We start from the raw sequence: 15,954 nt of genomic DNA, 5'->3' as shown, positions 1-15,954 counted from the left end.
TATTTCCCCCATTTTTTTTAATCTTTACATTAAAATGGGTTAACACACAGAATATTCTCTTAAATAAAGGCTTGCCAACAAAACAATGAGAGGCCAAACTATTTCATGTGGTCAAAATATTCCAATACCTTTGCCCAATCACTTCAAAATCTATTTTTTCATTTAAAATCCAATAAAGAAAACTGAAAACTCAGTACACCATATCAGACATGTGCTAGCAAGGCAGCATTCGAACCCCTCTATCACAAACAAAAACGCAGTGTGGTGATGATGATACTACAATCTTCTAGAATTAGGAGCATCCCCCCTTTCCCAGTGTGTGTTTCATTGGCAGCTGGATGCTTTTGTGATATTTAAGAGGTTACTTAGATGAAACATTATGAAAGAAGAGTCAGGAAAACTTTGCAGAGTGAAAACAAGACTTTTATTTTTCTTTTACTTCTGTACAAAAGTAGCAAGGTACATCAAAGGCTTTGCTCAGATTTCAGGATTCAAGGAAAAAATAATAAAAATGAAGAAAAAAAAAAAGAAAAAACCCATGAGCACAATTACATACAAAGCCACAGGGATTAATGCGCGCTATGGAGACAGATCTCTAGACCCGGCTACTTTTCCCGGGGTCCACCACATGCAGATAGGGCTAATTCACACCACGACAGCACACCTTCCACTCTCAGATAAAACAAACCCGTGCAATGGAACGCGTGAGCCCCGGGCCCGTCCCCGCCGTGCCCCGGGGCGCGGGCAGGGGGCAGCAGCACCCGCGCGGGTCCCGCCCTCAGGCGGCGCCGCGGCCGCCATTTCGCGGCCGCCCCTCCGCCGCCATCTTGCGACCGCGGGGCTGTTCCCGAGCACTGAAATGGAAGCGCCTGGCGTTGCCTGGGGGAAAGGGAATCCGCGGGGAGAGGGGCTGTCTGAGGCCGAAGGGCCAGAAACGGAGGCCCTTCCGCAAGGAGCGGGGGGAGGCATCACCTATGGCTGCTGATCCACCACCCCAGCCTGGAGGTATCGCATCGCTGCCTCGAAGCAGGGCTGGAAATTCAGGTTGAGCCACAGCCATTCCAGGCGGCCCAGTCCTTCCTGCGTGTCCCTGTCCATGGATAGAAGCTAACCACGATAACCAAAGGCACAGCTCCACGCACAGTATCCCACTGCATCACTCGTTCTACGATCTCTACAACAGTCCCCTCTTTTCCACCACAGCCCTCCATTGCTACACACGTAACCTGTGGTTGTGCCACCCCACTCCAGGGAATGACACTCCAGCAGCTCTGGGGACACTTGGTCCACAGGCAGGGCTCGGCAGGACACCATCCCACTGAGCCTCCTGCACGGATGGACGCTTGGCCTCCACAAAACAATGGGATCTGGAGGCATCCAAACCTCTACTGTCACAACAGAAAGCAGCAACTCTGGTTGAGTCATGCTAATGTCCCACGTTCCACAGGGACACACAGAAGAGGAAGAGAGTTTTTCCTTCCATCAGATCTCTTAGCAATAGATGGAAGGAATTGTAACAGCCCAGGCTAGACTGAGGCCAGGCAGCTTTGGCAGTATTTGTTTAGAGGCGGAACAGTAATTAGTCTCCTCCTCCCCTTCTGGAGCTCTTTGTTCCTCAAAGCCCTAAGCTTTATTTCAAGGACATCTGGACACAGGCTCTCTGCACATCAACAGCCGTAATTCATGTGCTTTATCCACAACGTTATCTGAACACTAATTCTTTTTTTTTCAAGCTGTGAACTGTGTCATCTGAAAAGAGGGTGACTTCTCTAGAGACATACACATCTGCATGTGCAGGCATTTGCCTGCACACGTGCTTGCCCTACTAAGGAAAGAACCATAGATGAGAAGTGGTTACGTCCTTCTGAAGGCTGTAGCAAATAATTTATTTTTTTTTAATAAACAACTTGGAAGTTATCAAGACAAAAGAATGTGTGTTTGTCTTCATTTTTCCATTAACAGAATAAAAAAAGACAAATGAAAACGTTATTTCCATAAAATAATCCTTTCTAACTGTCACTGGGACAATCAGGAAGCATTCCTACCTGCCAACAGAGTATAAAATATTAGCAACATTATATGTCAAGTCAGGCCTTCCACTGTACATACCCAGAGATCCAAGTCCTATTTTCAGAAGTTATTTTTGGAATATGCCCTGTTTTAATGCCCTTAAGTTAGCATCCAAATAAGACCTACTTTCAATTAAACTGGGAGAGATAAGCTATAATTGATTGTCAAAAAAATCACAATTCAACCAGTCCACCCACCTTCAACTTCAGCAGAGAAACACCCAAGAACATCAGGAAACAGCTGACTGTTGATAACTCCCTAAAGTGAAAAACCCCTAAAAAATTTGAAATCTGCAAAGACTTAGCCAAATACATTACCCTGGTTTCTTAGAAATACTTCAGGCTATAATTCTGTTTTAATTAAAAGCTTGTTCCTGACTTGAGGGGGAAGAAAACCAAATCATTCCTTACCAAGAAGGACACGTTCCTTCCAAGAAATAAGTAGCTGAACAGCGGTGATAAGACCCTTTACAATCAGGCATCTAAGTTTAAAAGGCAATTACAGCATGCCTGAAGACTCCAGACTTTGCATTTAGTATTTCACATGACTTCATTTTATAGGGTATCATCTTTGCTAACAGCAACAAACCATTTTATAAGCTCTCAGCAAGTACAAACAGTAGATATGTTTCCAGAAGGTGTGAGACAGCTGAAAAAATGACCCCAACACACATTTCTGAAACCAAAAACTGACAAAGGAATGGTTCTAACTGGGACCATTCTGCCCCAAAGTTTAAAATGTGACTTTTGAGGGACAGAACTTGAATTAAGCCAGGGGAATAAAGGAGGATTGATGACCCAAATGGAACTCCTCCCAGTTTTAAGAACTGTTGTGAATGTTTTTAATCTAAACAAGTTTGAATTCAAACAGCAACATTCCACTGGGCTTCGCAAGCTCCACAGGGATTTGGCACCAGCAAAACCACCCCGTGAAGGCTCAGGAAGGCCCTTGGCACATTATTCCATGACTGGATAATATCAGAGGCTGGATAATACCAGAAACCGTTATGTTTAACTCCTGTTTAAGTGGCTCTGTCTTCCTAAAGTGACCTCCACGAACTGTGGGGCACAAAGGCACAGTGACAACCCAGAGAAGACGTAAACGCACCGACTGAGATGGGCACCGTGCTGCTGTTAAACATTTCCTTTGAATATTTGAGCTATAAATGTGATGTTCCCTATTATGAAGAGAGACTATTTACAAGGGATAGTGACAGGACAAGGGGGAATGGCTTCAAACTGAAAGTAGGTTTAGATCAGATATTAGGAAAAAAATTCCTTACTATGAGGGTGGTCAAGCCCTGGCACAGGTTGCCCAGAGAGGTTGTGGACTCCCCATCCCTGAAGTGTTCCAGGTCAGGTTGGATGGGGCTCTCAGCAACCTGGTCTTGTGGAAGGTGTCCCTGTCCATGGCAGGGGGGTTGGAACAAGGTGAGGTCCCTTCCACCCCAGGCCATTCCATGATCCTATATAAATGTATGAAATGTCTACATATGTTGCAATACAAACAAGCACCATCAATGTTGATATGTGCACTCAAGTCACAGGGTAGCTGTAGAAAGGCTCCAAACCACATGAACAAACAAGCCACTAAACCAGCCAGGGAGAGGAACACAAGATGATCTCTCACTATAGATCACTGGATAAAGATGGGATAATACAGGTACCACAGGGGACTGAGAAGAACTGCATGGGATCTATCCTTTATCTGGGGTTGGGGAGGGAAATGAGCAAATGCCATAGTAATCATACACAAGGCCATACAGACACAGCACACATATAGTGCAGGAGAGTCAAGTGAAAGACAGATTGTGACACTGAAGATAAATGCTTTCCTAGCTTTTTGAGTTCCCTTGATTTTATTCTGAAAGTCTGTTAAAAAGTGATTGGTGCTTGCCTGTCTCCCAAGGCAAGGAGTTTCTGAGTGATAAGCCTTGAGAAGGTTCAGTCAGTGAAAGAGCTTTTCTCAATTTGTTTCCTGCAGGCAAAAGTAGAAATAGGGGGAAGAGAAAGAAGGAAAATACTTCTTCTCCTGTACTGTCCCTACCCATGCACAGTATTTCTAACAATGATGTCCTCCAAGTAGAGACTTAAAGGAGAATATCCAAAACACAGCCAGACTCTTCAAACTGCTAAAGAGTGAGTCTCAAACAACTGAATGCTCACAGTATGATATGGCCAATTCTAGGCCATGTTTCAAGGGGCACAACAAACCCCATGGTTATAGGGGTGCTCCTTCCAGATTGCCAACATGTCCTTCAAAAACCAGAAAAATATTTCCCCAATTTCCCCAATCTCACTTTGTAACCAGCAACCTTATTTTCTTTTTTCATAAATAGGCACATGAGAAGTTCCCGTGGAGAATCCACACCTCTTCCACCTGTGCCTGCAAAGGTGGCTTGCAGCATTGGGTGTTAATTACATTTACACAGCGGGAGGCACAACTGGGCCACGGTGCCACTGTACCAGCTGAGGGATTATGCACCCAGAAGGTATCCCATCCAAAACACCCCCCTGAACTGGGCTGTGAGCATTTCCAGCCTACTCTGGCCACTGCTACTTACCCCAGCACAGCACTCCCAAATGCCAAAGGCAAAGCAATCCTGAGCTAAATATATCCCTCACTGCTCTGCTGCAGCTCAGTAAAGCACACTGGGCTATGCTGAATGACAAGGATTTTCCAAAAGTGGGTTGTTTTTTTTTCTCCACTACAAAGACACCGCATTGTGCTTTCATAAGCAAGCAAAAGGAGCAGTTCATTCATGGTGGGGAGAGCTGGCTCTCTCACTCTCTGATCTTTAAGCCAGAGGCCAAAAATGCTTGGGATGTTTAGTAGGGGAGAGAAAAAAAAAAAAAGAAAAAGCCAGCAGAGAGACAAAAGGAGTCAAAACCTGTCTGCTTGATTAAGGAGCACCATTGATAATCTCCAAAGGCAGCATCCTTCCCCTTTCCTGCACAGAAAGGGGAGAACAATTGCGGTTCACAGGGTTTGAAAGGGCCCATCTCTCCCTCCCCGGGAAGCAGTGGAGCGTTTTCCGGGCTCCACATCTCCCATAAGCAAGAGGATCCAGTCTGAGTCCTGGCAGCACCCACCACCTCCTCACCTCACACAATGAGAGGAGCAGCAGCCTGGGGGTGCACACCTTCCTCAGGTGAGAGAGCAGGCAGGGTTCACTCACTGTGCCCTCTGCAATTCCAGCTCCTGCCACGTCCCCACCGGGCTGGAGCTCAGTGGCAGCACAAAGGGGACTCTGCACACAGCTGCACCCCGCTGGTAAAGGACATGGAGATGCACAGAGGGGATGGAGTGTGCACACATAATTATGGTTTAAAGTAGTACAGAAAGAGTGGTTGGTTTTGTTCCCTTCACATCTGCAAACTTCCTTTAAAACCCCTCAGATTAAATAATGCAGTGTACATAGAAATTCAGGCCCAAAAACCTTGAAGAGGAACCTGAAGGTGCAGAAATTACTTTCTGGTTCCAGGTGACCTGCAGTTCAGAAAAGGTGAGCCTGATCTGGCCTGAGGGGGTTATTCCAAGTGACTGTTAAATGCTCTTTTTTAACCAAGAGATTTAAGGCTCATCATTAAGCCTCCGTTTTACAGACAGCACATGGCATTCAAAGCTCAACTGGTGACAGCTCTGCAGTGAAGCAGATTCCTTCCCATGAAAGAGATGCAAACGATTCCTACAATTAACATATTAGGAATTCTATTAAGTCATCTATACTTAACAATAACACTTGCAAGAAACATAAATAATTACAACACAACTTTTTCCTAGGGAGTCAGGTGTTGTGGAGTCAGTGGATTCTTGACATTGCAACATCCTTCTTCATAGCCAGGGTAAAGGTTGGTGAGCAGTGAAGTGTTCAGCATCCCACCCCATCCCTTCTGTGGAGCTTGGCAGACACATTCCACAGACACCCTGCCAAGACCAACCGGCAAGCCAGCACATCCAGCACAATACCAGAAGGGAATCTGAGACCACTGCTTCAAACTTTTTATTTTTTAACCATTATTAGTCAAGGGCACAAAATCACATGTAGTACAGTGTAGGTTATCTCAGATCACAAATATAAAGCGAGCTGGAGATTGAAAATTATAATTGAGCAGCAGCACTGCACAAGCTGTGATTTAGTAAGAGCTACTGCATATTTGGAAAGACTCAGCAACATTTGGCTAATTATATCCAAAAGACAGTACCTGCTCCAAGAAAAGGAGGCATTAACAGCTTGACAGACCTACAAAAGCTTCACTGCAAGTCACTAAGGGCTTTTTTGCTTTCTTTTCAAGGCTCCTTTACAGGATGTAAAGGTGGTCTTTAAACACACACCAGCACCTGTCCAAAGAGCATCTTCACGCGGCATTTCAGCATGTCTTTCAATAAAAACACACCAAAAATATTGATGTAAGACACCATGTCAGTAGAACAGCACATCCTTTGCTAGAAGGCTGCTTATACCTAATTATAGTGATCCAGGCCATCCCCTCCCCCAGTGCTGTGCTGTCTGTACTTTCCTTGAAGGAGACCAGATAAAGCAGAACAGAATCTTTCTCCACCCCTTATCACCCCCTTCCTGTGCTGGATTTCAGCTGGGGTAAGGGGAAATTGAGAAGCCTTTTCCATCTTCAGAACTCAACAGTCTAATTTAACAGTGCAATGCCTGCTGGGACTGTTGTGTGCAACATGAAACAAGATACCACGGATATACACACCTCCAGGTTATGTATCAGGAGATGCAATTCCACCCAAAGCAGGTTTACTTTAGCTGTCTCAAGTTCAAAAGCAACCAGGCCATGGCATCAGAAGTTTCAGTTCAGTCCCTATGCTCCAGCTCACAGTCCCGGGGACTTCACCTCATGACTTGTTTGCATCTGCCACTGGTACCCTTGCCTGCTCCTCAAAACTAGCACTAATAGGTCTGAATCAAGAGAAGTGCCAGTATAAAAATTCCTCAAAGACAAGTTTAGCAACTCAGGAACCTGCTAATCATATGAACAGCTTTCTGAGGTGTGAAACGTGAAAAATATAGGAACTGGTTTACCCCTATACCAAATTGGAGAGATTAAACATTGCTGCCTTCCTGTCCAACCCTCCGAGCCCTCTCAAAGTTAACAGGGGAAATGTTTTGGGTTTGTTTTTTTTTTTAAATGCAGAAATTAGTGTGGTTATTGTAGCCCAAGGCACAGCAGGTGGGAACAGTTTCTTGGAAATGCCAGCCCTGAGCCACGGCAGAGCTCTGCTCCAGCTTGTGTAGGAAGTGGGGGAAGGTGCAGATAAGGGCAAGTGTTGCACTCAGAAGCAGGTGAAACACCAACCCGAAAGAAAGTGTAACGGACTCTCATCTACAATCTAAGTCCTGTCACCGTCCCCTGGCTGAAGGCACCGGTGGATTTGGGCAGGAGTGGCAGGAACACGCCTGCACACAACACGTGCTCTCAGCTACGGCAGCGCCCCAGCCCAGCACATGCTGTGCCACACAGACACTTTGGCAGGGTTACAGAAGTACCCAGGTCAGCTCTTGATTCCTGTTTTTTCCATTTTTATTCAGCAAAACTCATGCATTTAGAGAAAACATAAAAATTTGTTTAATTAGCTTAAGATGTTTAACTAAAAAAGAACGATCCAGAAGGTAATGAATTCCAGCTAAATGTAGCCTTCTTGCAGTTGGTGAGCCCTTTTTATAGCTCTGTATATACTGTATCCATCCCTGGCAGCAATCGTGAAACAGGGAACAGAGGAATTGAAAGCCTCAGGATTGTGCATGCGTAATTAGATGAGACATTTCCTCCATGAGGGTAATGTGAAACAGAAGTAACAAAGCAAAACAAGAACAATCTCCTTTGTGCTGCACACAGATTACATCACGATTCATATGAATTCCTTGCACATTATTCCTTTTGTGTCCTGCACTGATCAAGGGTTTTCCCTTTTCAAAAAAGGCTCCTGACAGTTTCATAAAGGGTTAAAGCTTGAAAAGGGGGAGGGAAAAAAAATCCTCGCTAAAGAATCCAGCAGTGCAAATGAAACCGAAAGCCCGGGGACGCGCACGATGGCCACAACAGCTAAAAAATAACCCATCAGCTGGATAAAAAGTTGAAACCCACAGTTAGAGGATTTTAATAATTGCGTTTAATGCTTCTATTCATCTCAAAGAAAATCCATTGAAAAAATACACGTGGAAAGCTAACAGTGAGTTTTAGTAATTTAGGGATACTGAAAAAAACCAACAAAACAAACAAAAGAAAACATGTTCCAGGAATACTACGGTATTCTGCAATTCCTTTTGAAGTTTAAAAAGAAAAAAAAAAGCACCAAAAATAGCCCTGCTCTTTATCAAGTCACTTCTCAAAATAGCCTGCACTATTAAAAAGAAAAAAAATTAAATGCAAGCCCACGCCCGGCAGATGAGAGGAAGCGGGGGGAGCCGCTCCCGGCGCAGTGATCCCGATCCCGCTGCCGCTCCCGCGGGAGCGCTGCGCGCGCAGCCCGCGCGCAGCCAATGGCGGCGCGGCCGGCCCAGGGCGGCCTTTGAACCCCCGCACGGCTCCCGCGGCTCCGGCGCGTCCGTCAGTGCGGCACAAAGAACAGCCATTTTGTGACTCCGCTGCTCCCGCACCGCCGCGACAGCGCTGCAGCCCTCCCCGAGCGCTCCCCGAACAACAAAGGGGTGCCCTCGGCTCCCAGCGTTAGCCAGGGACGGCAGTTTTTGCTGTACATGTTCATTTCCCTGCTCTCCCCCCCTCGCCAAATGCTGTTTCGTATGTACAGACATCTCCATAAAATGGCTGCCACGTCAGGCAGGGTGTTGTGCTGTGCGAAGGCTGCACAGCCCTGCTCTGGGAGGCGGCTGCTGAGCAAACAAACGCCATTTCAGACCTCAGACCCCCAGCTCTCTGCTCAGAAAATGGGCTGACAGCTACCCCACCACGACCTTTTTTTTCCAAAGAACAAGCTGTTTTAATGCTAAAGCAGCTCAGAGCTGGATACAGATACAAAGGCTTGTCCAGCCCTGCAGCTTCTGCAGCAGAAACCAGTCCCACATGGGATATTGCAGAGGTGGGAGAGCAACTGCAACAGATGCAGGCCAAGGAAAGGAAAACAACAACGTATCCCCTGCCTGTTACTTGCTATCCCTCAAAAACCACTCCAAAACTCAGCTTCAGGGAGACTCCCGCCTGCCTCTGGCTTTGCAATTCCAGTGAGGGCTGTCCATGGATGTACCTTCACACGACCTGCCTCTCAGAAACACAGCACAGAAGACGCTAGAAAAGACATCAGATTGTGTTCAATTATTTAATGCAAGCCCCAGGCACATAGGTGATGGTCAGCAGGAACTGCAGCAGACCCACAGCAACTTCTACCCCATGTGGGGAAAGTTGCATGAAATCCCTCAGCTCCAAGTCTGGATTTACTGTCAGTGCACAAAGGGCAGTTGCTGCTGGTTATCTGGAAAGGAAGCGAGTACACCCCTCAGCTTACAAACTGCAAAGAGTTAACACCATCTCCCACCCAAGAACAATCTTCTGCTTTGGGACAATCCTCAGGTATTTGTTCAGACAGGACTTTGCATTTCCTTAGGACTGGAAAGGTGGGAGTCAATTCCAGACACACTCCTCAGTTAGGACACTACAGTGGTGTACAGGAATTCTATTTTCTTCCACTTTAACACCCTTCTCTAGTCCTGCAGTTTTGCTTCTCCAGGTGAATGTCATCTGCCACATCCACCTCCTCACCACCCAGGCCTCCCACCAGGGACTCAGTGACAGGACTTCACCAACTTCCACAGATGCCAATCTGTCTCAGCAGCACGTGAAGTGCACACACCAGTGCATTTCTGGGTTACAGTACAGCAAAGTGGAGGCTTTACTTCCTAGAAATCATTTCCCCTACAACTTCAGGTCAACCTCAGGAAGTAAAGCCCATTTTATGACATTCAGCTGACTCACAGCTCAGAAATAAGCTCGACAGGGTTCACTTGCATATATCCTGTGTTCAATTGTTCCCACACTTCAGGTGAGTTGGTGTTACCCACAGCAAGTTTATCTTGAGAAAAAAAGATGTGAAGGGGGAGAAGGATAACCTCACACAACAGGTGTTACATGTAAATGGATCAATTATGATAAATAACCTTTCAATGAAAACCCCAAAAGCACTTAAAACACTATGCAAATCCCATACCCCTAAGGACAAAACCCCAGAGGTCTTCTTCCTGTGGGACTACGTGGCTCCCATTTCAGCTTCTATTCAGCATAATATTTCTAACACAAAAAAATACCTTTCGATTTCCTGAACAATTATGCCTGTTACTGCTGATAATTTGCACTTTAAAAAAAGCATAAAAACTTAGGTGAACTGAATCATACGTTTTTTTAAAGTGTGAATTTTTCACACAGTATTTTGTGTGCAGCATTTACAGTAAAGAAAGCACAGTCTTGAAAATCTGATGTATTTTTAAACTGCATAATTAGAAAAGCTCTGTATAGGTGCTACATATAATACTTCAACAATCTCTGAGGCTAATTCAGTTAATAATAATTTCAAATTAAACAGACTTACCCATATCCATTTTAGGACTTAAAATTTGACTGCAATTTTAATACACCCAGAATACCATCCAAGTTTATACTAAAAGGTTAAAGTAATTTGATAATATATGTATTCCCACAGTATTTCAAGTTCGTGTGCATAAGGAAGGTTAAATCAAGACATCAGAAATACTATTCAAACACCTGAACATCACATAGAGCACATGTGATACAACAGACAGTTCAGAATTCTTTTTTATTGATGCTGGTTAAAAATGACTGAAGACAACACCAGAGAAAAAGAAACAGGCCATGATTCAATTAAAATTGACAAAATGCAAAACTCAAGAATATTTACAAACTAGAAACAAAAATGCATATAATTTCCAATTTTTGAAAGAGCCGACCCTTTAAATACAAAATGAGCGATTTGGTAATTGTGCATTCCCAGCAAACAAACATTTCCAGTATTTCAATGCTTTTCCCACATCAAGGTTAAGTTTATAAAATTCTGTAAAGAATCTCATTACTCGACAAAAGTAAATAAAAAGACTGAGCAAAAATACATTAAACAAAACAAGCAAAGCATTTGGTACCTCTTGTTAACAGTCCCAGTGTATATTTTATGATACAAAATGCCATCACCAGCAGGACAAAGTCTAGTTAAATTGTATAAAAATACTCTAAAATACCTCAACAGTATCAAAGTTCTACAAGCTCAAATAAAATTTGAAGTAAGGGGTATCAGACAAACAGGCACTTTCCAGTTTATATTTTAAAATGAGCTTTTTTTCATTCATGTAACTTTTTCTTGTGTCTATTTACTATAATTTACTACTACACCAGGCTTCTGTATGGCCCTCAGTTAAAGTTTAGACTTCTGAGATTCTTCAAAGAAAAATTTGCCTTGTATGTAAAATGGTGCAATGCAGCAATGGCTAAACCGACAAGGTCATTTTTCACAGCACAAAAAACCTAAAAACTGAAATTCAAAAGCTGGAAAAACATCCTACAGAGGCAAGGGCTGCCCTGAATAAAGGTACAGTACCTTTTGCCTAGGACATAGGCCCTTAAGTCACAACACAACTTTCAGAAATTGCTACCAAAAAAAATTAGGGTGTGGCATGCTAACAATCTCAAGGTCATTCCTTAAAAAGGAAGCAAAATCAGTAAAATGTTTTCTATTAAGCACTGACAGTAACCCAAGGCTGTCAAAGTAAACAGGGTATTCACAGGTTTTACAAAAAAAAAAAAAAAAGAAAGTTGATAGGTCATACCTCGATGCATTGCTGTGGACTGAACCCTCCTCTCCTTGGCTTTTGTCCTTATTTCTCATCATCTTTTTATTCTTAAAATATTAAGAGGGGGTCAGGGGTGTCTGTTTGCTTTGAAGTCCTGTGCCCAGGTATTTACTGTCAAAAGTTGAAAGAAAGGTAAGGTCCCAGTTCGTTTCACTGGCTTTCATTATCAGGAACAAAGTCCTGACGCTGCAATGATATTGTTATAACAATACACAACACTGATCAACACGGCAACACGGAGATTTAAAACAAATAATCATTTTTACAAGAAAAATCCGAGAATAAACACAGTAGAGGAGCATCCTGCAAACTTTCCCAAAGTAACACTGGATGCAAATAATCTCTGTATCTTATTGCGTCATCCCAATACAGCAGAAATCGGTCGAAAATCAAAGTACACAAAACGGCAGATATCTAAAAATTATTATTATTAATTGCTCACCTACCTGATCCGTGCACCGCCGCCAGGACCAAGTCGATATTAGTTTCGGGTAGTGGAAAAACATTAGATCCAAAATACTTAAAATTATACCGATAAAATACAAATTTCAGAAAACGAAAAAAAAATATATATACTAATCCCAAAAATATGCTGCCGATAAAGCAAAAGAAGCAATAATTAGTACAAAAATGTCCGGGGGAAAAAGCTCATTAGGAGAGCGCACAAAAATGGAGGTACGCCATGGCTTCTAAGCTGGAAAAACAACGACCTGGGCTCTCTCCACGGCTTCTTCTTTCCAGCAAGGCACGAAAAGGGAGCCCTCAAAAGCTGCTTTTCTGCCCGAAAAAGGTCCACTCAGCCCCCGATTAGTGCCTAGGAGAGGCAAGGGGCTGTGGGGGCCCCCTGAGGCTGCCCGAAAGTTAGGGAAAGTTGCGTAAAGTGTTGGGGAAGGCACGGAGCTGAGCGCGCTCTCTCTAAGGCACAGCCGCCATCTAGAGCTCCTTCCCAGCTCTGAGCTCTGCCTTTGATTGACACTCTCTACATTTACCCCACAACTCAGGTGATGTACCATAGACCCACCCCTTCATTTCTACCAAAAAAAGAGAGAGCCTCCACCTAAAGGGTGCCTGCTACCCCACAGCCCTGGCTCTTTCCAACTACCCCAGATCATGGGGCATCTTAACCCCATGTGGCTCAGGCACCCTTTGGAAACCAGAAAGAAATGGAATTTGTGCCTTTTGTTTAAAAGATTTGCTAAATATTTCAGTGCCTGGGCTAAAATTACTTCCTCCCTGGACAGGAAGTGGTGCTATTACAAGCCATTTTGAAGGCATGGGAGTGGAGCTCACAGCCATGCAGGCACCAAACAGCCCACCCTGGGGGTCACCCCACCCAAGGGGGAGCATCCCCCCAGTTCAGTGGCACAATCCCCAGACAACAGCTCTTCCCTTCACCTCCCAACACTGGCACTGGCAGTGTGGGACAGGAGCATCACCCGCTCCCAATCCAGCCCAGTAGGGTCGATATTCCCCTCCAGCTCAACAGCGCCTCCCTAGTGGTTTTCCCCACCAACTCAAACGCACCAGGCACACCATTTCCATCTGCTCCACCAAGGCACTGCATCAAGTCAGTCCAAGCTCATTAAACCAGTTACTTTTAATGCACTCTCTTAACCCATTCATGGTCTGTAACAGATTTTAACATGACAAATTAATTTTAAAGCTGCACAATAGCCAAGCTGCAGAACTGGAAATCAATGGACATCTCCAACACAACCTCCTGGAATTGAGAGGATGTACCACTGAGGGAATGGAGGTGATCCAAGCAACCCCGACCACTTGATTCCAACCACCATTTGTCTTCCACGAGCAAAACCAACTCCTCGAAGCACAAGGACATCTTGGATATTTATAAGCATCACAACAATACGGAGCCATCAGACACTGGGGGGCCACTGGAGGGGAAAGGGGTAATGGGCTAGTCTGGGGTTCTACGGGGACATTCATGGCACAGCATCCCAACAATCCAAAACCATTGGCTTCGACCAGTAGAACCAACATAGTCCCCTTCAACTCCTCCACACACACCTGCCATTTGCATCCTCCAACCACCCATCCTCTTTCCACAAGGGGTTTCATTAGGAACACTCCATTGCCACAGTCCATTTTAAAGAATTCCACAATTATTTACATAAGACCCCTTGCATCTCAACTGCAAGAACCGAAAAACCACAATGCAAGACCATTCCAAGCAATTTTGGGTAACACTAAGGAAATCCACTCATCTGAATGGGGATCCCTTTAGGTTGGTCCCAGTATCCAACTCCACCACAAAACAAGACACAGCAAAACCAAGCTGGAGCAAGTGTGTACCATCAAAACAGCTGGATGGAGCAGGTATGAGCAACTCATCATGGCAAAAATGGGTATTTGCAAAGAAGTCTGAGCAAGGCAAATTGCTAAACACACAATGAAGGAGGGTTTGTTTGGGTTTTCAAAGAGAACACCAAGGTTCTCTCAGAACCAAGTGTGTCATCTTGGCCCTCCAGCACAAAACAAAGACAACTGTGAGTTTCAGGTAAAATACCTAGAGAAAAGTGCCTACAGTTCAACTATTTGATCCACTAGAAAGCTGGAAGGAAACTGGGGTTTTTAGAAATTCATTTGCGAAGGTTAACACGTCATCTGTAGCAATATCAAAACCAACCCCGTTCTTTCTCCCCAAACACATGGTACAGTATTGCCCTGCTAAGGCTACATGCAAGAGCAGGGAAGCAGGTTGGACCCTTGCACAGAACAATTTTAAGACCAAAGAGACTGTTTAGGAAGTATGTTGTCAAGGAAATAATGTTGAAAAGTTTCTGTACCCACAACCAAAACATACACAACCAAAGAACATACCTAAAAAAGTTACACAAAACATTCAAGTACTCCTTTATTGTCATATTTTCCCAGCCTTCAATTTGTATCAATTCCATCTTAAAATAACTTCACAAAGTTCAGCAGCAGGGCCCTGACAATAGGCCAAGTACTGAAAACCCCTCATATTAAGCACCTGAATGAACAAGCCAGTGAATAAAAATTCATTGGAAGTCATGACAAAGTGAGCATAATTTGCAAATGAAAACCACATTTGAAATCAAGTATAGCACAAAATTTTGCCTTGCCTTCAGTACTTAGTAGTTTAAGTATTTCTCACTTTAATAGCAACCAAAAATGTAACCCACTTCAATATCAACATAATAAAAATATTCAGCCAGAAAGGACAAACACAAAGTGTGAAAGAAACCAAAACCTTTTATTAAAAGTCAGTTTAAAAATTACATTTTCTCCAAAAGGGTAGCAACAGATCTTCAACCAAATTAATTTGCCTGTTATGCAAACACAATCTGAAAGGAAAATTCTGCCACCCAGTCCTCAAACAGATCCATCATTGGATAGACACTGATTAATTCAAGTGCAAAGTCCATTTTGATAGGATGATCACAACCCAGATCTTCTCTGGTTTAATAACACGAGAGTCCACGTTTTAACATCCTTTTCTTGGACAGACACATCACAGCACTCATGCATTAGTCCATTTCCTCAACCTCTCAATCACCAGTGGAACTGCCATCTTGGTGTCTCATTCGTAGACTCCTTTTGACACTCTTCATCTGATTGGATTCTTTATGGAAAATTAAAAGAAAAATGCTGTTGGAATACACATCATAGCTTTAAACTAAGACATTCAACTACTGTACCTTTAAGATAGTTCAAACATATAGCTGATGCTTCATTCCATATTACACATTCCGTAATATCTGCTTTTATCAGGAACAATGTCAAACCATCAGTTAAAGAGTCAAAAATATAAAATTTAACCAAAACTATAAAAAAGGAAGAAACAATTAGAAGTTCAAGAAGCTTTGCATGCTCCATAAATTCCATTTGAAATTTCTTCAGTGTTAAACCACTAGAGACACCATTGGTGGGAAATCCAAGATATTTGCTCTTGCAACCATTTTCATTGCACTGATCCACCTCCTGAAGCTGACAGTGCTTAGTAAAACACCAAGGCTCTTATAAGCCAAAATTTGTAACTACTGTCCACGCTCCTTTCTTCAAAGACA

The 15,954-nt window shown here is 43.7% G+C and overlaps 1 protein-coding gene across 10 annotated transcripts in view; it reads right to left on the bottom strand.

Moving 5' to 3' along the window:
* The window catches only part of CHD2 (chromodomain helicase DNA binding protein 2), a 91,719-nt gene that overhangs the window by 41,369 nt on the left and 34,396 nt on the right, over positions 1-15,954 (bottom strand). For 8 of the 10 annotated variants that reach the window (XR_003534974.1, XM_027688230.1, XM_027688227.1 and 5 more), the window contains 2 exons: positions 12,349-15,509; positions 11,879-12,013 (listed from right to left, as the gene is read on the bottom strand). Coding sequence is in view for 9 of the 10 variants with exons in the window: in XM_027688230.1 (XP_027544031.1) it covers positions 11,879-11,940 (62 nt within the window). In the remaining variant the exon portion in view is untranslated. Of the gene's footprint in view, positions 1-11,878; positions 12,014-12,344; positions 15,510-15,954 lie in introns of all 10 variants that reach the window. The other 2 variants (XM_027688225.1, XM_027688232.1) reach the window with 2 other exon arrangements.

This window comes from Neopelma chrysocephalum, unplaced genomic scaffold (assembly GCF_003984885.1).
Source record: "Neopelma chrysocephalum unplaced genomic scaffold, ASM398488v2 Primary Assembly neopelma1_75, whole genome shotgun sequence".
Taxonomy (NCBI): Eukaryota; Metazoa; Chordata; class Aves; order Passeriformes; family Pipridae; genus Neopelma; species Neopelma chrysocephalum.
Note: the sequence above shows the minus strand (reverse complement) of the source record. Positions and strands in the feature narration are given on the sequence as shown.